Source organism: Drosophila biarmipes, chromosome 3R, assembly GCF_025231255.1.
Source record: "Drosophila biarmipes strain raj3 chromosome 3R, RU_DBia_V1.1, whole genome shotgun sequence".
Lineage (NCBI taxonomy): Eukaryota > Metazoa > Arthropoda > Insecta > Diptera > Drosophilidae > Drosophila > Drosophila biarmipes.
In genome coordinates this window covers 31,896,296-31,919,814 of record NC_066616.1, presented here as the reverse complement: position 1 = coordinate 31,919,814, position 23,519 = coordinate 31,896,296, and the positions used below count along the sequence as shown (strand labels likewise).

The 23,519-nt window shown below is 47.0% G+C and overlaps 4 protein-coding genes across 12 annotated transcripts in view; 2 read left to right on the top strand and 2 right to left on the bottom strand.

Moving 5' to 3' along the window:
• Positions 1-3,165: 3,165 nt before the first annotated feature.
• LOC108025446 (sodium-independent sulfate anion transporter) lies at positions 3,166-6,736 on the top strand. The gene is made up of 4 exons (XM_017095943.3): positions 3,166-4,519; positions 5,129-5,431; positions 5,504-5,649; positions 5,950-6,736. The coding sequence occupies exons 1-4, from the start codon at positions 3,388-3,390 to the stop codon at positions 6,283-6,285; spliced, it is 1,917 nt and encodes a 638-aa protein (XP_016951432.1). The 5' UTR covers positions 3,166-3,387; the 3' UTR covers positions 6,286-6,736.
• Positions 6,737-7,266: 530 nt separating this feature from the next.
• On the top strand, positions 7,267-8,877 carry LOC108025091 (26S proteasome regulatory subunit 8). Its single transcript, XM_017095352.3, has 3 exons — positions 7,267-7,389; positions 7,444-7,597; positions 7,659-8,877. Exons 1-3 carry the CDS (start codon positions 7,381-7,383, stop codon positions 8,708-8,710), a joined length of 1,215 nt encoding a protein of 404 aa, XP_016950841.1. The 5' UTR covers positions 7,267-7,380; the 3' UTR covers positions 8,711-8,877.
• LOC108025209 (sodium-independent sulfate anion transporter) lies at positions 8,861-12,788 on the bottom strand. Its single transcript, XM_017095545.3, has 3 exons — positions 11,855-12,788; positions 9,550-10,639; positions 8,861-9,494 (listed from the first exon to the last, which is right to left on the bottom strand). The coding sequence occupies exons 1-3, from the start codon at positions 12,218-12,220 to the stop codon at positions 8,920-8,922; spliced, it is 2,031 nt and encodes a 676-aa protein (XP_016951034.1). The 5' UTR covers positions 12,221-12,788; the 3' UTR covers positions 8,861-8,919.
• Positions 12,789-12,918: 130 nt separating this feature from the next.
• LOC108025210 (tropomodulin) overlaps positions 12,919-23,519 on the bottom strand; it is a 50,485-nt gene continuing 39,884 nt past the window's right edge. For 2 of the 9 annotated variants that reach the window (XM_017095549.3, XM_017095547.3), the window contains exons 3-11: positions 19,902-20,054; positions 19,328-19,840; positions 19,012-19,263; positions 18,784-18,931; positions 17,322-17,607; positions 15,930-16,433; positions 14,998-15,220; positions 14,251-14,642; positions 12,919-13,700 (exon numbers count right to left, since the gene is read on the bottom strand). In XM_017095549.3, the coding sequence (XP_016951038.1) occupies positions 16,418-16,433; positions 17,322-17,607; positions 18,784-18,931; positions 19,012-19,263; positions 19,328-19,840; positions 19,902-20,054 (1,368 nt within the window). In that variant the 3' untranslated portion in view covers positions 12,919-13,700; positions 14,251-14,642; positions 14,998-15,220; positions 15,930-16,417. Of the gene's footprint in view, positions 13,701-14,250; positions 14,643-14,997; positions 15,221-15,929; positions 16,434-17,321; positions 17,608-18,783; positions 18,932-19,011; positions 19,264-19,327; positions 19,841-19,901; positions 20,055-20,539; positions 20,789-23,519 lie in introns of those variants that run through there. The other 7 variants (XM_050889222.1, XM_044090803.2, XM_050889224.1 and 4 more) reach the window with 5 other exon arrangements.

Here is a 23,519-nt window from a genome sequence, read left to right as displayed (position 1 = left end):
CTTTATTGCGGGGCACCGCCAGTGCATACCAATGGACGAGACTTTCCGGCATGTGACCCCCAAGGAGAGATGAGTTCCCCTTATCAATACCGGCGCACACCTTGAGATTTCTCCGGCCAGATAACTGCCCAAATCTGGCCATGGGCCGCCAAAATATACACGTATATCTGAATAATCCCCCCTTAAGTAGGCCGCCCACGCGCTCCGGAGATTGGTGGGGTCCAAAGACCCAATCTCCGAAATCTACTTGTTTTTCGAGACGATAGAGGGGAAAACAACGGGAGACAGCCCAGCGATAAACAGACAATTATCCGCACGCCAGCGAAATTAAAAGCAAATTAAAATTGCTCAAAATTATAATTGACTCGCTGGCGGGCAGCTATGCACATTTAATTGTTGTCTAATGTGGCCGCCGTTCCCCTGGGGTTCACGCTGCGTATGAGTAATGCAAATTGACCACCCAAGTGCTACAGATCCAACTGCGACACATAATGGCCCAGCCGTCGAGCGGTCACCTAAGCGAGTCAGCGACCTATAAATATTCATAGCAAATGCCGCGAAAGTATCCCAGCAATGCCGGAGATCGATTGTTACGGAGATCAATGCACAGTTGTGGCCAATATCTCTTATCTAATCTAGTAACTCATCAGTACGCCTCCTTTCAAATTCTACTTAAGTGTTGTAGCTATATTCTATACATACATCTCAATGATATGCAGATTTCTAACCCACTGGTTTTGATTTGTGTTTTTTATCCAACCTTAATAGACAATTTACTTTGTATTAAACCATCTTAATTGTTAATATCTCAAATGGCTTGTTACATCATCTCTATAGACATAGCTATTATATAATGGTTTTTATTAAGCTAGACTGCATGTCTATGGAAATCATTATGGAAATGATTAGGCAAAATATAAAAGTAGATCACTTATTGTATGTAGTTTGCTCTTGAGAAACAACAATACCCTATCCACTGTCAGTACTATTATTATTTCCCCATGGATTTTATATTATAATTATAGGTATTAAAAGGAGAAGGGAACTGGACAGTTGTCACACCGAAAAGAGAAGGTTAAGAAGCTTTTCCTGTGAAAATCCCAGGAGAAGGGCACCCAGTCTTCGACCTTGGGGTAAAAGTTGTTTGATTTCCATCAGTCCGCTTGGATCGCAGTTCGTAACTTATTCAGTTTTGATTCTGCGCCATCGATCAGCCGCTCGACGCGTGATTGCCATTTGGGGAGAAGACAGTGCTGGGAAATAACTACCTAGGTGATTAATAGTCAGCCAGACTTAAGCCGCGGTTTTTGAGGGCTTCCAGACTGACCCAGACAGACGGCAGATGGCATGCAAGCGGAGCGTGTCGCCGCGGAAAATCCCGAGAAAAAGTCCCCAACTTTGGATTCCCCAGGTTTCGGATTCTGCAGAAAAGCTCTTTGCATGCAAATCGATGTCGCTCGAATGCGGTCCAAAACCAGAAGAGTCTCTCAGATGAAACCTGTCCGGAAACCAGGCTCTTCTAGGGGCTTCCAACTCGCCGAAGTACGGACATATGCAATTGCCAGATGAATTATTCCACCAACAGCTGCTGGACAGATTGACAGGCCAACATCTCAACTACTCGGGGCGGAGCGGAGCACTCGAGTCCCGGCGAATTCCGGCCATTATCTCGGCCGTATACTTAATTTATGGAGCGCACTCTTCCAACTGATTTATATGCGCCGTGTTCCTACGGCTGATTGATTTCCCGTGTCGACAAACGATAGACGTCAGTAGCACGCGAGATAGTCGCCCCCATAAAGATATAGGGGCTCGAAAATTGGGCCACTTCTGTGCGAAATGTTGGTAGAGCCGAGAAATCGCTACCTCCCAAGCAAGCAGCCTAATGATGATGACCATTTGTATTACTATTCATTCGATTTATTTATTGAAAGGGCTTAAAAGCCTGAGAAACTTGCAAGTCCCGTGGGAGTATCAAAACAGAGCAAGAAACCTTTTACACCTGGCCTCCATCGGTTAACAAGAAACCCGGGGTGTGAAAATCCGATCAATTAGCATGCAATAAAATAAATTTCTTGGCTCACAACATTGCATTCGACTGTGGTTCCCATGTTCCGTGCCAGCACGTGCGGAAAATCACAACCGAGTTTGTTGATTTTCCTCAGCAAACGAGCAACTGAAAAGGGAAATGACTTGGGAGTACCCTGTAATTTAAAAGTACATCACTAAATTTATGTCTTAAGGAGAAGAGGAAGTGATTTGTTGCATAACTTTTGCCGAAGGATTACGTCTAAGCTGAGTAACAGCCATCAAAACTATTGACTAATAGCCTGACTTAACTTGCCTTCATTGGAGCCAAATCATCACAAAATTATCTCGGCAAACATAAATTAATAAAACCATAAAATACCGTGTAACCACAGACAATAAAAGCCAATTGCTTCGGAAGCTTTATAGATGTTGATAGTGAGATTAGAGTAGAAAATAAGTGTACATTGGTAGCTTCTTATAGTGGGAAATTTCCTAATTAAATCCAGGGATGTGGATCCCTAACACTTTATAAGAAAACATGGATATAAATGTTAATATCTATTCTATAATTTGCTGATGATGATTTCAAGTGCCTTCATATCTCAGCATAGCGTTACTTTGAGAGGAAAGTACACGGGTGGGTTCCCATAAAGCGAAGTTCCCCATGACATTGTGAAATACACCAAGATTAATTGTAACCAGCACATGATTTGCGCTGCCTGAATAGCCATGTGTGCCTGCCCTGAACCAACTCCCAATGATCGGAGCCGCAATTCGTCTGCACCCATAAACCTCCACAAGGCGCTGTCTTGCCGCTGGGCCCGTCCCATGTTCCTCCCACTCGGTGGCCCAGCGACGGGCTGCGTCATTGCCATTTCTTCGGTTCCGCCGAGATGAAAAGCCCGAGATCGCTGGGGAGCCGGTTTCTGCCGAGAGCGGGAGCTGGAAGATTGGTTCAGCCTCGCGCGAGGAGAGAGGTGGAGAATTGGTCGGCTGGGATCCGATCGGATGGGAGCGCGAGAGGCGGAGAGGCGGAGAGGCGGAGATAACGAAAGCCGGCGGATAGTCTCGAACGCGCTGCCAGCGCCGCGCGACCGGTGCCTATTTACTATATAATCGGTGCCCAGCGGGCGGGCGGTTGTTAGTAGTGCTGCTCTTTCTGCGGCTTCAGATCATTCCCGCAGTGGCTGGCCACGCGATCGGTTCGCCCCGTCTTGGCTTTCGCATCGGAGATCAGAGTGTCGGTTTCCCGGAGATCCAGTGTTCGAGTGAGAGTGCCATGAAGCCTTAGAAACTGAGGAAATCCCACAGTTAAACACGAAAAAACCACAAAAACCGATTGAACAAAGCGCTAAAATGAGTCAAAGGGCTGACGACGGCCACACGAACAGTGGCTTCAACGGCGGCTCCGAGGTGTCCTTGGACATACCCACCAATACCCTGTACCACACCTCGCGGGACTGCATAGTGCAGGAGGAGCAGGGCCCCAACGAGAGCTGCCTGGAGGGAGCCCAGAGCTGCTGCTCGAGCCTGTGGTCCAATATCTTCAGGAAGAAGACCCTGTACAAGAGGTTTCCCATCCTAGTCTGGCTGCCGCAGTACAAAAAGGATTACATCTTCGGTGACATTGTGGCGGGCGTTTCCGTGGCCCTGACTGTGATTCCCCAGGCCCTGGCCTACGCTGGCATCGCCGGATTGGATCTGCAGTACGGACTGTACGCCTGCTTCCTGGGCTGCTTCATATACATCTTCATTGGGTCCAGCAAGGATGTGCCCATAGGACCCACGGCCATTTCAGCTCTTCTGTCCTTCCAAATCGCCGGGGGCAGCTGGCAAATGGCCACGCTGCTGACCTTCCTCACCGGGCTCATCGAGATCCTGATGGGCGTCTTCCGACTGGGCTTCCTCATCGACTTCGTTTCCGGGCCTGTGGGAGCGGGCTTCACCAGCGCCGTATCGCTGATCATCTTCAGCTCCCAGATGAAGGACTTTCTGGGCATCAAAACCAGCGGCAACACCTTCCTGCAGGTCTGGATCAGCATTGTGAACGACATACACAACATCAGCTGGCCGGACTTCATCCTGGGACTCATCTGCATTACGCTTCTGCTGAGTCTCAGAGCCCTGGCCAGCTGCACCCTGGGTCCCAAGGGGGGCAAGACCACCACCCAAAAGCTGCTCACTGGCATTTTCTGGACCATTGGAACTGCCCGGAACGCCCTGCTGGTTTGTGGCACCGCAGGACTGGGCTACTGGCTGTTCGTCAACGGCAAGGAGGACCTCGTGAGGACCGTGGGCTTTGTGCCCAAGGGGCTGCCCTCCTTTCAGCCGCCTCCCTTCCACATGGATGCAGTTGTCAACGAAACCACGGGAGAGGTCCTGCAGGAGGCGCAGAGCTTCTGGGACATGGTCAGCACCCTGGGATCCGGACTGATCGTGGTTCCCCTTATCGCTCTTCTGGAAACAATGGCCGTTGTTCAGGCTTTCGGTGAGTTGTGCATCGCTATTTTGTGGTTTATTAGCTACGCATATCACAAGAGTGCGATTTTGATCTCGATCTTCCCCAACAAGTTCAAGAATCTGATAAATTCGAGTAGGAAATGATTCATCCCTAATTAGTTTTCGTCAAAAGCTTGTTTTTGAATCGGAATGACGAAAGCAACGTGTTTATTAGTTTAAACTCTCAGAGCCTGTAGTTCAAGATTAGTGTCAACGTTTTAACGGCACGTGCGAAATTTTTTTAATGTGTTCTGAATTGACCTCGAAGTGGGAGGGTTTTTAAAGAATTAATAGGATATAATGCAAAGGTATCTTCTTCCCTAATATATTATATATACTTATTATCATCAGCTACTTTCTGTCCTCTTTTGAATATCCTCATCCGTATTTTATAATCCTTTTATATGGATTGACCTCTAACACCAAGCGGCAGTCACACTTTTGTAATTGAGACAGATCATAATTGATTAAGCATTTTGGGATTGGGTGTTTCGTCATTCGAATTTGAGTCATTCCTTTATTCTCAGGGGAAGAACTCGCATTTTAAACGTTTCTTCGGGTGTATTATAACCTTCCCTCTGTTTGATTTCCCCTTCAGCTGACGGCAAGCCCACGGACGCCACGCAGGAGTTGATCGCCTCTGGGGTCTGCAACGTGGCCAACTCATTTGTCCAGGGTCTTCGGAGCAACGGAGGGATCGCCCGCGGAGCCATCCTCAACGCCAGTGGAGTGAGGACCCAGCTGTCCAACCTCTACACCAGCGTGATCGTGATCATCGCCCTGCTCTACCTCACGCCCTGCTTCTACTACATTCCCAAGGCGGCCCTGGCCTCCATCATCATTGCGGCGGTGATCTTCATGGTCCAGTACCGAGTGATCAAGCCCATGTGGCACAGTAAAAGTGAGTTAAAAATAGAAGGGTTGTGTGAAAAGAAGTTGCTTGCTAATTGTATGCCATCTTCTTTGCCGACAGAAACCGATCTCATTCCCGGTTTGGGAGCCTTCTTCGCCTGCCTGGTGCTGCCCCTGCAGCTGGGCATCCTCGTGGGCATCGGCATCAACGTGGTCTTCATCCTCTACCAGGCGGCCAGGCCCAAGCTGCGCATCGAAACGCTGGCGGTGAGTCATCTAGAGTTAAGATAAGGTGGGCTTTGGGGGCTCTCTATAAAATCACGAGAACAACTTCGGTGGCCAAAAGTATGCTAAAGATTCTTCTGTTCTGAATGCCAGTCAGAGATATTTTCCATTTTCTGTTTTCAAGTGGCTCTAAAACCTCTTAAGTCTGAGTTTTATGTTTAAGTCTTTATGTTTTATAAGTACTTTATCAAATAGTTTTATATTATCTAGTAACTCTACTTAATTATTTAAAATTCTCGATAGTGTAAAATCTTGATATTCATGAATCCCTTCCCCTTGCAGACCACTACCGGCCTGAAGTACCTGATGCTCACCCCCGACCGCTGCCTCATCTTCCCCTCCATGGAGTTTGTGCGCAAGGTGATCAACAAGCAGGGCCAGAAGTCCACGCTGCCCGTGGTCATCGACTGCACGCACATCTACGGAGCGGACTTCACGGCCGCCAAGGTGATATCCACCATGGTGATGGACTTCAAGCTGCGGGAGCAGCCGCTCTTCTTCTACAACCTGCAGCCGCGGGTGGCGCAGGTGTTCGAGGGGCTCAACAAGGACCTGGTGGTCATCTACGACATCACCACGCTGCACGCCAAGCTGGCGGAGAAGTCGCCTCCGACCTGAGGGGCGGTCCAAAGAAGTCCGAGGGAGATCAACGCTGCAACCTCGTCACGCGACAGTCTTAGCCCAATCTCGCCCAGGTCCCAGTGTTAGCCTAGTCTCTGTCTTAGCACTAGTACTGGCCTAGTCTGGCCCGCCGAGGCCAGCGACTTAGACTAAACGTGGGCTGCCCACGCTCATCGCCTAAGTCGAAGGCACCACCATGCCGTTCCACGGGGCCAGGTCACCTTAATTAGCATCTAAGTTGCGGCAGCATTCCACTTTCCGCAGATGTCTGCACAATGTTTGTATTTATTCGGCCTCTGGCGAATCGCTGTGAGTTTCGCTGAGCGAAACATCCCGAGCCAGAGCTCCTCCCACCCGCGAGCTTGCCGCTGGTACTATAGTATTATTTACGAATAGCGAACGAAGTGTTAGCATAAGTACTTAAATAAATCAAGTAAATATTAAATAACCAAGGGGCTTTTCACGGCGTTGCAAGAGGATATATAGCACCTTGTTCTTGCTTTTATAACATAGCACTTTCTATTTCATCACTTTGGTTTTAATGACAAATCAAAACGGTTTAAATGCATTTATCTGCGGTTTTGGAAATTATGGTGTGGCTATTTTTCGAATCCTCATTGCCTACTCAGCCAGATTAAATATCTAATCAATTTTGGCCAAGATTTGGGGCCACCTTCAAATTGGTGATTTAATTTGGCGCTTCATGTGGGCAGTAAATCTTTTGGCTCGAATGCATCGTTAATAATCGAATGGCAACAAAAGATAAGATTGGTTGAAACGAAACTAAAAAGGTAAGGCTCAATTAAAAAGTGAAGAATATAAAGTCTATTAGCTACGCTATTTTTGAAAAGATACTTTATCTTATAAGTACTTTTCAAGTTCCTTTTAAGTGTGGAACATTTATCTCTAAGTTTTTAGCCTGGCCAAGAACCCATCCGCTTTATATGTGGAATCATGTATCCATCCCTTGTTTGTCAAACGTTTTCCAGCACTGTGATATCTGTTGTCTCATCGCCCGCCTCAGTTCGTTTGAGAAAATAATCAAAATTATATCAAGAAGTCCGGGATTACTTAGATAAAACCATTTTGGAGATGTACAAGGTATAGCACTAGCTTTTGGAGTTTCCTTCATGTTTATTATTTGAATCCTGATAGATGAACATAGATGTTGGAGTCCCTGAGGATGGGCAAGGACCCGGTTTCCATCCGTATTTCACACAGAAAATATCCGAGCTGCAATTCACCGTGAACGAGCGGCAGAAGAACTTGCTCCGTCTGCAGGCTCAACGCAATGAGCTCAACTCCAAGGGTATGTTGTACATTCCACAAATGAAAAAATCCTTTCTGAAGATCCTGTTCTTAACCAAAAGTTCGCTTGCTGCGCGAGGAGCTGCAGCTCCTCCAGGAGCAGGGCAGCTACATTGCCGAGGTGGTGAAGCCGATGGACAAGAACAAGGTCCTTGTGAAGGTCCATCCCGAGGGAAAGTACGTGGTTGACGTGGACAAGGCCATCAACATCAAGGATGTGACGCCCAACTGCCGAGTGGCCCTGCGAAACGAGAGCTATACCCTCCACAAGATTTTGCCCAACAAGGTGGACCCCTTGGTATCCCTGATGCTGGTGGAAAAGGTTCCCGATTCCACCTACGAAATGGTGGGCGGCTTGGACAAGCAGATCCAGGAGATCAAGGAGGTGATCGAGCTGCCCGTCAAGCACCCGGAATTGTTCGATGCCCTGGGCATTGCCCAGCCGAAGGGGGTTCTCCTCTACGGACCCCCTGGCACCGGGAAGACCCTCCTGGCCCGAGCCGTGGCCCACCACACGGAGTGCACCTTCATCCGGGTCTCAGGCTCGGAGCTGGTGCAGAAGTTCATTGGCGAGGGATCGAGGATGGTGAGGGAGCTTTTTGTGATGGCCCGGGAACATGCTCCCTCCATAATATTCATGGATGAGATTGATTCCATTGGTTCCGCGCGACAGGAAACCGGAACTGGCGACTCGGAGGTGCAACGTACCATGCTGGAGCTCTTGAACCAACTGGATGGCTTCGAGGCCACCAAGAACATCAAGGTAATCATGGCCACCAATCGCATCGATGTTCTGGATCAGGCTCTACTGCGTCCCGGTCGCATTGATCGCAAGATAGAGTTCCCGCCACCGAATGAGGAGGCCAGGTTGGACATCCTGAAGATACATTCCCGCAAGATGAACCTCACCAGGGGCATAAATCTGCGCAGGATTGCGGAACTGATGCCCGGGGCTTCGGGAGCCGAGGTCAAGGGTGTGTGCACCGAGGCCGGGATGTATGCCCTGAGGGAGAGACGCGTCCATGTCACCCAGGAGGACTTTGAAATGGCCGTGTCCAAGGTCATGATGAAGGACTCCGAGAAGAACATGTCTATAAGAAAGTTCTGGAAGTAGCTTCCTCATATACTAGTTATTTACGAGTTAAGATAGTTTAGGTCACCACTGGAAAGAGAATGAGGAATATTGAGAGTATCTACTTATATCACAGGTTTCCGTTTGTAGTTCTACTTTTTCGAATCACAAGACAAAATGTAAAAATAAACCTTTCTCTTGAAAATCGATAGATAACTTAACTTTATTTAGATGATTTCGATTTAGTATGACTAACTCCTGGCCAGGGAAATGGTGCTGGCCATGCTGACGCACTCGCTGGCTCCATTTCCGGATTCTGCGTGATCAAGGGAGTCCACGGACCGCGAGAGATCCGCGTCGTCGGGTCGAAGTTCCTGGTTGAGGGCGTGGGTGTTGTAACACAGCACCAGCCGCGTGTTCAAGCCCTCAAACACACTAACCACACTGGGCTTCAAGTTGAAGAATATAATCTTCTGCTGGCGCCGACGGAAGTCGTCCACAATGGAGGATATGACTTTGGCGGCCGTGTAGTCCGCTGCAAAGATATAGGTGCAATCGATGACCACTGGCAGGGTGGACTTGCTGCCCAGCTTGAGGACCATGTTCCTCACGAACTCCACAGAGGGGAAGATCAGGCATCTATCGGGAGTGATCTTCACGAATCGGATGCCCTGCTGCGTTTCGAGCTGCTCCAGGGTGACCTTTGGCCTGGCTGCATAGTACAGGATAAAGAGAAGGTTCACTCCAATGGCCACCATAATGCCGATCTCCAGGGGCAGCACCAAGCAGGTGACGAAGGCCAGGATGCCGGGCACTAGATCGGAGCCTGGAAGATTAGGGATTACTTTGGAATACATACTACTAACTAGTTCGGAGCTCACGTTTGCTGCGCCACATGGGCGTCACCACCTGGTACTGGACCTGGAAGATCACAGCCGATATGATAATCGCCGCCAGCACCGCCTTGGGAATAAAGGCAAAGTATTCGGTGAGGAAGTTCAGGGCCAGCACCACGATTATGCCAATGTACAGGTTGGACATGTTGGTGCGACAGCCACTGGCATTATTCACCGCCGACCGGGCGAGTCCGCCGTTGCATCGGTATCCGGAGAAAAGAGAAGTGGCAATGTTGCCCACTCCGCAGGCGATCATTTCCTGGGTGATGTCTATCTGCCTTCCCTTGGCGAAGGCCTTGCAAACCGACATGGTCTCGAGGAGGGCCATCAGGGGAACGATTACTAGTCCGTATCCCAGACTCTGAACCATCTCGACGAAGTTCTGTCCCTCCACCGGGGGAATCCCAGCAGTGGCATTTCCGGGCTGTGCCTCGATCGAAAAGGGAGGAAGAGACGGCGTTGGCATTCCTTTTGGTATGTTTCCAGTAAGTCTAAAGGGGTTGGTTCCATTGGCGTCCAGGTACATGGTGATGGCGGTGAACACAATCACCACTGAGGCATTCCTGGAGGTGGACAGGAACTTGATCACGTGGTTGACCACTCGCTGGAAGCCATTCCTCCTGGCCTCATCCTTCGGCCCAATGGTGAACTTCCCAAAACTCCGCATGGCCAGAAGCAGGAAAACGCAGCCGAAACCCAAACAGGTGTCGGCCACCCGGACATGTTCGATGTCCCGGAACATGCTGATCCAGGTGGCTAAAAAGGACCCGCCGTCGCTCTTCACACCCAGCATGGAACGCATCTGGGAAGTGGACACAATCAGGGCCACGGCACTCGTAAAGCCCGCACTCACAGGCCCAGATACGAACTCCACCAGGCATCCCAGCTTGAAGATGGCCATCACGAGCTCTATGATGCCGGTCAGGAAGGTGAGGAGCACGGACCTCTGCCAGGATCCCCGGGCGAACTGGAAGGTCATGAGCGAGGCCACCGCCGTGCTGCCAATCGTGCTGTCCTTGCAGGTGCCCAGCAGGACGTAGACGAAGCAGCCCATGAAGGAGCCATAGAGGCCATACTGTGGAGGATATATACTCGTAGATTTTTATTTAGAAAAGTTCTTAGCTATATTCTGGGGAAAATCGAATGGGTGTCATTCAGGAGCATGACTCATTATGCTGAACTAAATTAGTCAACTGATTTTCTGGGCTACGTGCTCGAAAAAAGGAATGGTTACGAATTGTAATAACCCCTACTATACAGAATTCATTGACACTCTAAATATAGGAAAGCCACTAAGCGCATTCCAGATATATGACTGCATGAGACATTACTTAAACCCAGCCTCAGATGCTTCCCTTCATTCCGAAACTGGAACTCGAATACGACGGACAGAATGGGAAAGTGCTCCTTCTGTCTGATACTCCTCCTCACGAACGAACTGCTACTCATCAGTGGCAATGTAATCGAACGAAGTAAAAATCCTGAACCAGACTTTGGACTCACACATATAGGTGATGCCCAGAAGGTAAAACGGTTGATGGTTTTTTAAAGTAGGATCAATATGATCGAAATATTATTGTTTTTTGACAGACAATCTATGCTGCCGGAATTCCCATTGGACTGCTCGAGGTTTGTAAATTTCACTTTTCATATTAATCATACTTTTTAAATGTTTCAATTAATATATAAAACCAATGTTTGATTTTTTCAGCAGGAACAAATGCCTGTGAGAAATTATAGTAAAAGACATATATTTCGCGGAAGAATCTTATATACTCATAAAGGTCCAGTCAAGAAAAAAGTCGAGGGTGAAAAATGATTGGTAGTGGAAAGTATTTCCCTAAAGATGTCACTTAATAAACGATTTTAAATAAATGCTCCACAATGTAAATTGTTGCTCGTTACTGATAACTGGATCATACATCCTTTTAAGGACATAGCTCCTTAAGGACTTAGATCCTTAAACACTTTTTCGTTTTAAATGTTTTGAGAAACCCACTGTATTTTCTGGAGGATAACGATTTTGTACCCGAAGTATCTGCGAAGACCTGCTTCACCCGAGACGCACTTTTAATAAATGATGAAAATGTCACCTCGAACCTAGCCAGGTGGTTTTCCACTGCCCCCAACTTGCTAATAAGCTGGGAAAACACGATGACATCTTGATTAACCAATCAAAAGTGATACACGCTACACAAATTATTGATCTTTTGAATCTGTTAAACTGCTTTAAGCAACTTGGAAGTGAAATGACACCCTAAAATATATTTTTGAGTGCATGGATACTCACCTCTGGTGGCAGACCGACCACGCCCGAGTAGGCCAGACCCTGGGGGATCACGGTGAGACCCACGGTGAATCCGGCTATCAGATCGCCGATGCAGTCTTGGGAGTTGTAGTGCGGCAGCCAGGTGAGGAAGGGCAGTCGCCGCAGGAGGGTCTTCTTGCGGAAGATGTTCCGCGCGTAGCGGGAGCAGCAGGACTCGGCATTCTCCGACTCCTTGGAGGCCTCCAGCTGCTCCAGGCTCTTGCTCTTCGAGGTGCGATGGTCGGTGATCAGAATGAAGTCCGTGGAGGAGCTGTCGAACTGCGCCTCCAGACTCTGATTGACCTCCGCCTGCTTGCGGAAGGTCACCTCGTTCTCCAGCGTGGACATTCTGGGCGAGATCTCTGCGTAAACTGATGGGTCGGACGACACGCCGCCGGAACCTGATGCTCCCAGGGGCTGCGTCACGCGCTCTTATCTCCGCAGGCTGTTTGCCCAGATCTCGACGCGTGTCGTGTGTGGGAGCGGGATACAGGTTGTATCTTTCAGTTATATCCACAGCGGTTCCATAAACACGCCAAAACACTCTTGACAATGACCAGAGCCCCCTGCATCCGCCCGCCCCTCTATGTTTGCCTTGGATATTGTCCGCCAGCCAACTGGCACAAATGTCCCCGATCGAAAATCGGAATTTTTCCATTAATCAAGCTGCGATCTGTGGAGAATCGTTAATCAGGTGTGCACTACTCGTTCGCCGGGTAAATATTGATCTTCACAGTTATCCAGAGGAGTCCAGCTGCGATCGATGAAGCCCTTAGGGTGGAAAGATCGTTTGATAATCGAAAGTGACGAGACACTGGTCTTTAGAAGGCCAGTATTATCTAACATCAGCTTGCTACTGTATAATCTCCTTATCTCCTAGATATAATAAAGATTATAGGAGGAAGGAAAGTCTTACTATTTTTAGCTGATGTCAACTTGCTGACGAAAGCAAATTGCGAATAGGTCGTGTGGTACAGCCGAGCAACCTTTTAAAAATACCCCAAGGGGTCTTTCAACCCAATAAGTCATCAACAGTAATCGTAACCTACTTTTGTATTTTTTTTATTTAATTTTAAAGTTTTTACATGATTTTTAAAAATTGTATTTTAAAAGCATTGCATATAAAGTAAGATATATCATTACATTATACAATTGTTTGTTTTTCATTTGTTTGTGTGTTTAACCATAAGTTAAATTTATGTTTAAGCATTTTCATAATTCAATAGCAGTAAATTGTTTTCAGAGACCATGGCTATATATGTATCATATATATATAGTGTGTATAAGTATTATGTATGTTATGTGTTTGTATCATGTGTGTGTGCATGTGTGGATATAAACACGACTAAAACTAAAAATTGTGAAATATCGCCCCGTCCAGGGGCTTCAAAAAAATCGAAGGACAGAATGGAAGGTAAATAAAATAGAGTAAACGTGTGTTTAGCTGCAGCGTAAATGTGAAGATTTAGCTTAAGGAAAGAATTATTTCAGAGCTGCCAGAAGGAAGTCAATCCTCGATCTGCGTGTGTGACAATGAACATTCGCCTAACTCGTAACAAACAAGTGATTATGCTTATAGGGTGAACCGAACACAAACTCGAACCGAAATCATCTGAATCTGAAGAACGCAACAAACACCTAACAAAACAATATAGAACAATCCTCTCGTGAGAACAACAACAAGTATGTGACAACACTATTTCTGGGGTGTGGCAGTTTTCCTTTCGGTGAACTCTCCATGGATCCAGTTTGGATGAATCCTCTGCCTACTGCCACATGCCAATGGTGTAGTTCCTGGTCAGATGTCCCATGCGACGCTGACGTCCAACTGGAAAATATTCGAAATTCAGAATTAGTAATATTCCAGAAAGGCATTCAACAAGACTGGTTCAGAACGAAGCATGACGCACAACAGTTGAATAGGTATAGTACAGTGTCCACAGAAAAAGCTGCCCTGTTGGCTTAAGGCTAAGCTAATGGAGTTGCTAATCAGGCTGCTCTTCCGCACATATTTACCAACCCATTTAGGGTCTATTTTCGGGCCAATCCCGGCGGGCAGCGCTAAAACTGACGCTTTTCTGTTGACGGGGTCACCGGGCGCTCTTAGGTGCTAACTTATGATGCTTCACTTGATATGGTGAAATCAAAAATCACACTTTAACAGTGATATGTCATATGATGTCACTATAACTAGTATCTTAATGTGTGACAAGTGTTACAAGAGCAGTAAATAATTATAAATTTAAGCTTAATGCAATTCAAATATAATATTGAATATTAAATGTTACAAATGCAAAGTTAACTTAGATTGTAAAATGTACATTTAAGTTATTCTAAAGATATAGCGATAGCTATTACCCATAAGATACTTTACGTACTTCATGTAGCACATCATTCTTCGGTGTTAGTTCACAGTTGGTTGGATTCTGTTGGTGGATCGGTTTCGGGAGGATACACAGAGGTCGGTTGGTTGGGGAATCTGTTGTTCTTGGTGCCGTGGTTGCTCATGTTGTTGTGGTGGCTGTTCTTGTTTGCTGGTGGTGTTGTTTGGTGGTTTGGTTTTGATTTAGACTTTCTTGCTGGGGGTTTGCTTGTTAATTCGGCAGTTATTCGGCAATCAAATCAGGAGTTGGACAAACAAAACACACACACATAAAGATGGCTTCTGCTTGATTGTTGTTCTTGGGTGGTGGCGTGTTGTTGGTTGGTTGCTGCTATATATTTCGTAAGTTGTCTTTTTATTTACGCTGGTTGAGGCGTTTCACACGTACTGGAAACACAGATACGGGATAGCGAGAGAGTGTTGGTGCGTGGGCGGGGCGGAAGAGAAGAAACAAATACATTGGCATTAGTCATTGTAGAGAATACAGCACAGGGCATTCAAGAGAAGGATTCAACAATTTAGTTAGTTAGTTTCAACTGCAATCATTCAACAAACAATAGATCAGGTAGCAGGCACAACATTCAAGTCGGCCCAAGTGTTTTGGGTTTCACATCGGGCAAAGGTCCTTAATCACTAACTTTCAATTGGCTGGAAGCTTTCGGGTTAATATTCTGGGTTAATTGGGGTTTTTCGTTTCGGCCGCAGATCAACACAACAATTACTTAGACAGAAGGGTACCAACTTTTCCTCTGTTTGGGATACTCTGCGTCGTGTTCAATATTTTTGTAGGTTTATCATGGCTCTTCTCTGTCGGTGGTGCTGCTCTAGTTTCTGCTGTTAGTTGGTGGTTCTGATTGAATCATAAAAGTGTCTCAAATCTAGTTTGGTTATGGGTTTCTGCTACTATCGCTTTGCGCTGACTCGGATCTGGGGACTCACTTAGATCATACATCGCAGTTTAATTCCTATGCGGAGAGAACTTCATTAGAGCCGCCATATAAGCTCACTGCAAGGAGTTGTCTGAAGTGTGGATAGTGTTCTGATGTGGTACACACAGCATGCAAATGGTTGGGCGGGGGAAAAGTGCAAAACGGTGGGTAAAAGCAAGAACATGCAGTGGATGGTTAGACTTAAACAAAATAATCTACATAATGAGGAACAACATAAACGTAACTAAAAGATGCTTGGATGCTGGTGTTCATGACTGATCAGTGGGTACTACATAAACAATAGGGGGAAGGTCTAGCTTCGAGCAACCGAAGCTGCTAATACCCTTGCAGATATAATATGTACTGTGTAAATAAGTGTGGAAACAATAAATGTCAATAAATAACTCAAGATTTATAGTGTACAGGAGGACAGGAGGACTCATGAGGACCATATCTAAACGGACGTTAACACATTTCCGTACTACTTTGGAATATTATTTGCAAGAGTATAAAAGATCTTGGTTAAGTTCACAGCCGATACTGCCATAGATTGATGCAAACAGTCAGCCAAATGCACTTTGAGGGCTCTGTCTAACCGAAAATCTGCGAAAGCTCGTTACAGCTATATATATCGAAGCCATATATAGCAGAATGCTGGTTGCTCTTTGGGGTTTGGTTATTCGGCAATTCTTGCGAGTTAGCAGAAGAAATTGAGAAGTGAAAGACAATCCGTGTTCATAGATACCTGTGTTAAGCGTTAGAGAAAATTATACACGTGGCGCCTAAACGATTTCTGCTGGGTTATAGAAGAGGCCTCGACTCGGAACACAACTCTTGGCACGTGGGCACCATGCAGCACCCACATACCGAGAGCCTGTTCGATCTGCGATCTTTATCGATATATATGGTTTATGTATTTGGTTGATATTTCACTTCGTTTCTTTGGTTTCAGTGTGCTGTGCTTAGTTAAAGTCTCTAGAGTATATAGATATTTTTGGCAAGCTCAGGGCTGCTTTATCTTAGCTTAAACTTGTGCTCCTGCTTCCTTCATCTTTATATATATTATATTATACACGTTCTTTCGTTGTTATGTGCTTCTGTTTTCTTCGGTTCTTGGGGTTTAGATTACAAAACGCTTTAAAAATGGTTTAGTTGCTTGCTTTCTGGTCTGCTTATTGAATTCTTGTCGACTTTCTATGCAGATTATTGAAAAATCTGAACTGCAGTCGCAACTCAAGATCTTTTCTTACTGAAAACGAGAAACAGAGAGAGGGGAGAGAGAAATAGAACACATAAACAAAAGGTGATAAAGACAGGTCACACAAAGGGGGAAGAAATCATAATCATGAGTCTTTGTCTTTGACTGTCGCGAGATTGGAATTTCAGAATCGTTTTTGGCTGATATCTCTGGGTTCGTCTGTTTTTGGGAGATAGAAAGACACACAGATACAAAACACAGAGTGCTGCGATGAGAGTGTGTGCGGGTGTGCCTGGGTGTGGGTTAATAGCACGCATCTGATCTGAGCGATGGAGGATATCGTGGCTGGATTATTTACACGGATCGATTTCGAATGGAAAAGCGGCTGGCAACGACGACATGGAAACAGATATTAACAAGAGGGGCTGCGCTGGAATCAGTTTCCGGTTTCTGCACAGTACGCAAATACCTCTAGAATTCACCATCGGTTCGGTTCTTTCCATATCAAAATGGCTTATATTTGTGATCTAAATTATTTCAAAATATTTAACTTAAATAAATCCCATTGGTACATACAATTCCCATTATTTTGATACAACAAGGAGAACCGATGGTAATCTAGTTGATATTTGTCAGGATCTTTCTTCGCCTGGTTTTCTTTGTGGGGTATGTACAAGTTCTTGGTCGGCAAGATCGATGGACTGCATCCAGAGTCCACAGTGTTGGGTATTTTGTTGGGCAACGACAACGACAACATCGAGGGTTACATAACCAATGAGACAGAAGGGGAAAGACGCGAGTGGATCGAATGACTGTCTGTACATGGCTCGAACTTGTGGTGGCTGTGGTTTCGGTGGATTCTGTGGTTTCTGGTCGTGTTCTGTGGCATTCAGTGGCTCCGGTGGTGCGGCTGCAGTGGCTGCCCGGCTTCTCACTCACGTGTGCGCTTGGTAGACGCCCTCATCGTCGTAGTTCGGCGTCACGGACCGACTGCCCGGCACCACCATGTTGTCGGGGTCGAACTCCGGGTCGAAGGCGTCGCCGCCGCCCCGGATGACCATGTTATCCGGATCTTCCTCCACTTCGTAGTCCGCCGGGGGCTGCGGCGAGGGCGACGGCGAGGGCGTGGCAGACCGGTTATACCCAACCAGATCCCGCTCAATCTCCATGTTGCCCGGCAGGATCAACTTCGGCAGATTGGGCTTGAGTTTCTGAACGCGGAAGACTGTCGGGGTGTGGTCGAATTTGTGGGTGTTTTGAGTTCGAGAGTAGCGTTGCAAAATTTACAACAGACAAGTGGATAATTGGTTAGTGTTCTTCTTGGCGCAAGTCACTTTTACAGTCTATGGTAATTACAAGAAACGGGAGACGAGAGAGAATCGAGGGGTGGCACAGAATATTACAAAGGAGGATCGATCTCAGCCTGGCGAGATCCCGGCTCTAGTCTATAGGGGTAACACATGGGTTAGCATCGCGTGGATATGGAAGAATGACATACGTACGGAACCCTCTTATTATAAACAATGTATGTAAAATATAAAAGCCAAGTAATAGCACTAGAAAATATTCAATAGTTCTTCCTTACACGGATTCTTCAGTGCTATTGGTTGGCCATAACCATCTTAATTCGATCTACTATTATATCTTATGAGATGCCCAGCCCGGAACGATAACGACAGGTGAAAACGAACGATAACGTGATAACGAAACGTGAACGATAACGATAACGCAACGAAGGCTGGTGAGACGATGTAAGAATGTAGAACGGTGGGGTTAAGTCTGGAGATCTGGAGTGACGATGAGGCTGATGGAGGCCGAGAACGGATTACCTGGTTACCAGACACAATAGATAAGAATAGAGAACGATAAAGTGAAGAGTGGGGCTGGGGAGGACGCAACAAGAACGTGGAGCTCGGTTACCAACTGCGGTCGCCATTCAAATCTTCTTCTCCGCTCCGCTTCCGGACGAGGAGGCGGAGGCTTCCGCCTGGAGATTGCGCACAAGACGCCCTGCAGGTGGCAAGTTATGGGTTACACTGTCTGAGGGATCGGTCCAGGTGCGCGCCTTGATGAACTTCTCGAAGGCAGCCAGGCTCTTCAACCTGGTGGGTGAGATATCCTTGGCCGCCTTTGAGTCTGAATGATCGTGATGGATTTGGTTTGGCGACTGATTGCTGGATGATGGTGGCGAAGCGATGGTGGTGATTCCGCTGGCTAACATACCTTGTTGCAATTCACCTAAACGCGCGAGTGAGGCAACTCAGTCAATAAGAAATATACCTAATCCTATCGAGGGGAGGAGGAGCAGTGGAACGAGAACGCGGAACCAACGCTGATCGCCTGCAGGGAATTGAGTAACCGCCGTCGCGGGGTCAGCTGCCGATTCCAAGGGTCAACTTACTTCTGTCGATGTTGCGCTGCAGGTGAGCGGCCACTCGGTGGCGGGCGTCGTTGAACTCCAGGTGCAAGCCGAGGCGCAACAGCGAGGAGTTCTTCTCCACCAGGTCGGTGATCTCCATCTCGATCTTGTTTCCCAGCACCGCAGATCGCTGGGGAGAGGAATCAAAGCGTTAGTTTGGGTAGTTGTTGGGGTGATATGAGATTATGTTATCCAGATGCAAGAACCCACCTGATTGGAGGCCCTGAACTCCTCGATGGTGTGGCACTTGAGCAGGGCTTGCACCAGCTTAACGATCACGGGCGGACTGATGAAGTTGGTCTCGACGTTTAATACTCTCAGGGTTTTGCTCTTCTCGATGGCCTCGGCTAAAAGGAGGGCTGTCTTGTCGGTGAGGCCGACGTTTGTCAGCGAGAGGACTTCCAGATGTTCGTTCTGAGGCAGTGCGGCAAACAGTTGCTCGAGCTTCTCGTCCGAGATGTTCTGCGAAAATCAAGTTACCTAGTTAGTAGGGAGACAGGATGGTAAATAAAGTCCAAGGCAAAACCTTAATGTTGTTTAAGTTGAGGTCAATCAGCTTGGAGTCATCGTCCTTGACCCGCTTGATGGACTCCTCCACATCTGTGCTGTTGGGAGGATCCATGGGGAAGAGCTTCTGCTGGGTGGACTTGGTGATGCCGTCCCAGCCCAGGCCCACGGGCTGTCCCTTGTTGAGCAAGGAGGCGTGGTACTGGTCCTGGTTCATCATCGAGTGGAAGCCCAGGATGGCAGCCAGATCGATGATCTCCTCCTGCGTGGCATCGTTGAGAGCGTGCTCGTACTCCTCGCCCATGTCAATGGCGATCTGCTCCTCGGCCTCGATCTCGCGGGCATCCCTCGGGGGAGGGACCCACTTCTTGCCACGCACCTTGCCCTGCACATAGGGCTCGAATTCCGGCTGGTCGGGCGTCTCGATGGCCTGCTTGTTGATGTGCTCGATCAGCTGCTTGCGGTTCAGAGGACCGGTGGCTTCCTTGGTGCACTCATAGCTGTTGCGCTGGTCTGGCGGCAGGAAGTTGTCCTGAAAAAATAGGTACAGGTTAGAATGCTACGATGTATTCAATTTTTTAAGGATTACTCACATCGGGATCCACTTCTTTGGCCAGTATGGTTATCTCCTCGGGCGAGAGCTGGGCCAGCAGGCTCTCCACATCCACATCGTCGTACTCACTCAGATCCTTGCCATAGAGTTTGGCCGGGGTGGTGAGCGTGGTTGTCTTTGTGGTGGCTGAAGTCTAAAAAGGAAAAAGAAAATGGGTTTATTTAAAAACATTATTATTATTAAGGAATATTCTTCGGTTTAGATAAAATAAGTTTATTTAGGAATTCAAAGGATTATTTTAGAATACGAGTACCTAAAATGTTTTCTGTTAATAGCTTTATTTTAATATTTATCCTTTACCAGACAGATAAGTCACTAACTTCCTGAAGCATAGCTGCCCTTTTTATTGGTTCATGAAAAGCTTGGAGATCACAATGAGTTGTATTATAGTCTGGTTTTCCCAAGAAAAGTTTTCATGTGAGGATCAGTTAAGATTGCAGCTTAATCGCAGGGCAATCTTCCCACGCTTTTGCTCTCCGTTTCCCCGAGCAAAATCCATTGTTTTCACTTTTCAGTTTCCCGCTTTTCCGAAGAGAGCGAAAGTTCACTTATGCTTTACAGCGGTTTACGAGGTCTAAAATAATGGTGTTTCAGAGCTACTTAAGCTACTTTTCGCACATTTTTCTGCTTGAGACGGAGGCTCACTGGCGGCTGGGGGGCACGGCGTTTGACCTTTGGCACCGGACGCAGCTTGATCTGCTGGAACTCGGCCACCGGCAGGGCGCTCTCCATTCTAGAATGCTGTCTATCTTCACAGGCCGGAGGTGCCAATCGATACGGATATTAGAAAGGCGGAATATGAAGCGCGCAATACGGCAAATCCAATTATGAATGCAGCGAGGCGACTTGCAGCTTTCGGCTTGAAGAGCCGGAGACTCTGGCGACTTGGGACTGGGTCTGCGTTCCACCACCGACTGACTGGCAAGAGAGGCCCGCCGAAAGACCAGACCGCCGCACCACCAGACCACCGAATTAAGGCGAGACAGCGGCAACCACATCGAGCCAAAGCGAGAGTCGTGCAACATTTGCTGCGAGCCAACCCAAAGCCAAAAGACAGGCTGCAATCGCTCAGCCAGCCAGTCAGCCAGTCATCCAGTCACTCAGTCAGTTAGTCAGTGAGTCAGGCGTTCACTTCGAGCCAAGTTAAATCGAGTCACTCAGCCAGTTGGCCCGAGGAGCTGCCAATGTAAATTAGGCGCACTGCGAGAAACCGAGGCGGAATAAATATGTTTGACTCTCAACAACTTCAATAACTTCTTTGCAGACGCGAATTCTTCAGGATGTTAGATACAAGGAAACGCGAATTCTTTAGGCAACCAAAAAGAAACTTTGAGGCAGTGTGGGAGTTAATGTGCTAGCCAAAATGAGCCGAACTGCCTTTCTTCAAGATTTAAAAAAAAGAACCCTTCACCTCTGCTCTGAACTGGTTTAAAACTAATTAACCATTTTGTTTCTCAGTGCAGAAGGCGGGGGACAGGGGCACTCAACTGTGGCATGACTTCTCCGCGGTGGTGTCTGCACTTAAACGACTTCTCGCTGGGAAATTGTTGTGCAACTCCGCCAGATTTCAAATAAATAAGTCAACAAATTGTGGCCCATAAACAAGCCGAGCGGAAGTCGTCGAAAAGCCACGGAATCGACATTAGACATGGAGGGCAAATAGCTGGTGATTTGCATAAGACAATTGCAAGAAACCGAGCAACTCGGAGGGCGGGATATGTGTTCTAGCCGAGCGTGACCGAAAGAAGGGGCATTTAGTACACAGTATTTAGTGCAGGCAAATCCAGAGTCAAGAGCCGATTGAAAACTGGTTTCCCCCGAGGGCAGAAGAGTGCCAAGGAACCGCGACGGACGGACACTACAATGGCCATAAAACCGGGGCTTAAACTCCTCTTTGGCCGCCGTTTACTTAGTGCTTTCAGCAGGGAACCGGTTTCGGCCACAATAGGTACAGCTAAGCTACCACAGTGTACCCTCTCGGCCAGCCAGTACTAGCAAAACAAGCCCACAAATGGCCAAGATGACGCTCCCAGATATTATACGAGTATCTGATGGATACAGCTAGATGCTAAATGCCAGCCACTGACCCACTTCCGAGGGGAGCTCCTCGTTTTTGCTTCTCGGTGGGGGCGATTATGTCAGCTTCTAACGCCTCAAGTTGGAGTCGATTGTTGACATTTCAATTGGGAGCAGCGCGGCACCGACTCCCCCAATGACACGGCACAGCGGAGGAACTCCACTCAGCCCGACTCGAAGCCAATCCAATCGAGGAGGAAGGCCTCTGGAGGTGGGCAACTGTAAACTGTGGAAGCATAAAAAGTAATTGCAAAAATAATTGAGTTCACGGCACTCCGGAGACACTTCGAAGCGCTCGAGAGCAGAGCAAATAAATTCTGGCCAAAACAAGAAATTAAGTGGGAATTTCGTCTAGTCGAAGTGGCGAGTACCCTGAGCTCGAGTAGAAATTATGGTGTAGTCGGGCAGTACTTATAAATCATTGTGAGTCTGTGAATTATGGGTAGTTTTGTAGATTTTCAAGGTATCTGGTCAAGGGAAAATGAGAAAATCTAACTGAGTTATAACTCTAGAAGTGTTGGTTTCAATTTTCCATTTTAAGATTGAAGAAGAAATATAGTAAGCGTTTTCAATGTGCGATCTAATATTCTCCTTCTCAAAAAGAGTACCTCAAACGAGACCTGTTCTTTAATGCCGAAACGCAGCCCACCATGCAAATCCGCACCTTGCGGTAAACAGCACGGGCACCGAAATGTATCTGTCAGATACTCGTCGTCAACACATTAAACATCAAAAACTGTTAACTGGCGTGCGTCTGCCAGTGTTCTGGGTTGCGAGAGCCAATTAGAAGTCGAGATACCAGCTAAGCGGAGTGGCAGGCTCATTAATTGCACGGCCTTTGCAACGGTAGTTCGCATAAACCAACTCACTGGGAGAGCTAGCTATCCAGATACTCCGCCCACCGCCTGCAGCCCTCTGTCGTCTCGCTTTATGCAATTACAAAGCAAGGGCTTGTCAAGAGTTAAGTTGAACGAAAGGCCTCACTTAATGCGAAGCAGCTGCTTTGCTGGGGAGACGGACTGAAGGTCCCATCAAAAACAGCTTCGCATACACTCGAGCATTCTAAATGCATTTGTTGCAGCACAATGAGGTTTCCATTAAAGACAAGCGACATAGGTAAGTCGCCTTGATGGGATTACGTTTATTTTCGGTAGGCATGTGCAGTGTTTTCAAAATATAAGCTTAGTTTAATTACTATTTTTAGCTTGGCAAAACAGTTTTATTTCTGTAAAATAATATCCTAAGGAATCAAAGCTAAAAGCCAGCTTAAAATTTAAATTGAGACAAGGTGAGTTATTAAGAACATCAATAATACTCAAATCAAACAGAATCGAGAGAATGGTGTTGCCTTAACAACTAAGAATAATTATTGTTATAACTAAGAGTTAACCTACCAAAAAATATTTGAAAAAAGGCCCCGTTTTTATATAAGGCAATTAATATAATTTATTTTATATGGGGATTACGTCAAGGTTTAAAAATAGTAGCTCTGCGCAAAAGAACAGCTCAAGTTAAGAATGTA

Coding starts and splice junctions, on each gene's coding strand:
- LOC108025209 (XM_017095545.3), bottom strand. CDS start 12,220: ATGTCCACGCTGGAGAACGAGGTGACCTTCCGCAAGCAGGCGGAGGTC. Junction 10,640..11,854: donor TGGTCGGTCTGCCACCAGAG/GTGAGTATCCAT, acceptor TATCCTCCACAG/TATGGCCTCTATGGCTCCTT. Junction 9,495..9,549: donor GCCCATGTGGCGCAGCAAAC/GTGAGCTCCGAA, acceptor CTAATCTTCCAG/GCTCCGATCTAGTGCCCGGC.
- LOC108025091 (XM_017095352.3), top strand. Junction 7,598..7,658: donor CAATGAGCTCAACTCCAAGG/GTATGTTGTACA, acceptor CTTAACCAAAAG/TTCGCTTGCTGCGCGAGGAG.
- LOC108025446 (XM_017095943.3), top strand. CDS start 3,388: ATGAGTCAAAGGGCTGACGACGGCCACACGAACAGTGGCTTCAACGGC. Junction 4,520..5,128: donor GGCCGTTGTTCAGGCTTTCG/GTGAGTTGTGCA, acceptor TTTCCCCTTCAG/CTGACGGCAAGCCCACGGAC. Junction 5,432..5,503: donor GCCCATGTGGCACAGTAAAA/GTGAGTTAAAAA, acceptor CTTTGCCGACAG/AAACCGATCTCATTCCCGGT.